Source organism: Meleagris gallopavo, unplaced genomic scaffold (genome assembly GCF_000146605.3).
Source record: "Meleagris gallopavo isolate NT-WF06-2002-E0010 breed Aviagen turkey brand Nicholas breeding stock unplaced genomic scaffold, Turkey_5.1 ChrUn_random_7180001954464, whole genome shotgun sequence".
Classification (NCBI taxonomy): Eukaryota; Metazoa; Chordata; class Aves; order Galliformes; family Phasianidae; genus Meleagris; species Meleagris gallopavo.
In genome coordinates, this window is record NW_011215411.1 from 1 (window position 1) to 1,331 (window position 1,331).

Here is a 1,331-nt window from a genome sequence, read left to right on the forward strand (position 1 = left end):
CACCTACAGGCACAGGATACAGGGATCACAGCACCCATGGGTGCAGGGTAGAGCCACTCCAGCACACATGGGTGCAGGATAGAGTCAACTCAGCCCCTGTAGGCACACGATTCAGGCACCCCAGCACCCACGGGTGCAGGACAGAGGCACCCCAGCACCTACAGGCACAGGATACAGGTCTCACAGCACCCATGGGTGCAGGATAGAGATACTGGAGCACCTGTGGGTGCAGGATAGAGCCACCCCAGCACCTACAGGCACAGGATATAGGGGTCACAGCACCCATGGGTGCAGGATAGAGTCAACTCAGCCCCTGTAGGCACACGATTCAGACACCCCGGCACCCACGGGTGCAGGACAGAGGCACCCCAGCACCTACGGGCACAGGCTATAGGGACCACAGCCCCTGTGGGCGCAGCCCTTCGGGTGCCACAGCACCCATGGGTGCCTTACCTCAGCCTTGAGCTCGTCGATGTGGTCCTTGAGCTGGCGGATGTACTGAGCGGCGTCCGAGTGGTTGAGCTGCCCCTGGATCATGCCCTCCTCCCTCTGCGGGCGCAGAGGTCACCCTGTCACCCCGTCACCCTGTCCCCCTGTCCCCTTGTCCCCATGTCCCCCTGCTCACCCCATCCCCACCCACCTGGATCTCCAGCTCAGCCACACGCTGTCGCATCTCCGCCAGTGCTGCCATGCTGTCGGCCTCCCGCAGCCGCACCGCCATCACCTCCTCCTTGCTCTGGGGACATTCGTGTCACCACCAAGGTGGGGGACGCCCCCGGCCACCCCCCCCGGCCACCCCCAACCCGGCCCTGGGGTGCGGGGGAGGAGGGGAGGGTGGTGGTGTGAAGGGGACTTAAGGGCAGCAATGAGGGGACGCGATAGAAGGGATGTAGGGATCCCAGGGACACCAAGGGAGGGGACAACTGGGACCCCATGGGAGGGGACAACTGGGACATCAAGGGAGGCTCTGTGGGTGTCTGTGGGGAGGGGACAGGGGTGTCCCTAAGGAGGGGACAGAGGTGTCACTATAGAGGGGACAGGAGCATCCCTAAGGGGGGGACAGGGGTGTCACTATAGAGGGGACAGGGGTGTCCCTAAGGAGGGGACAGAGGTGTCACTATAGAGGGGACAGGGGTGTCCCTAAGGGGGGGACAGAGGTGTCACTATAGAGGGGACAGGAGCGTCCCTATGGGGGGGACAGGGGTGTCACTATAGAGGGGACAGGAGTGTCCCTAGGGGGGGGACAGTGGTGTCACTATATAGGGGACAGGGGCGTCCCTATGGGGGGGATAGGGGTGTCACTATAGACTGGACAGGAGAGTCCCTAGGCG

The 1,331-nt window shown here is 63.5% G+C and overlaps 1 protein-coding gene across 1 annotated transcript; it reads right to left on the minus strand.

The window, feature by feature from the left end:
* Positions 1-35: 35 nt before the first annotated feature.
* LOC104917051 (EVI5-like protein) lies at positions 36-761 on the minus strand. The gene is made up of 2 exons (XM_010728118.3): positions 641-761; positions 36-549 (listed from the first exon to the last, which is right to left on the minus strand). The coding sequence occupies exons 1-2, from the start codon at positions 719-721 to the stop codon at positions 376-378; spliced, it is 255 nt and encodes an 84-aa protein (XP_010726420.1). The 5' UTR covers positions 722-761; the 3' UTR covers positions 36-375.
* Between the last annotated feature and the right edge of the window lie 570 nt (positions 762-1,331).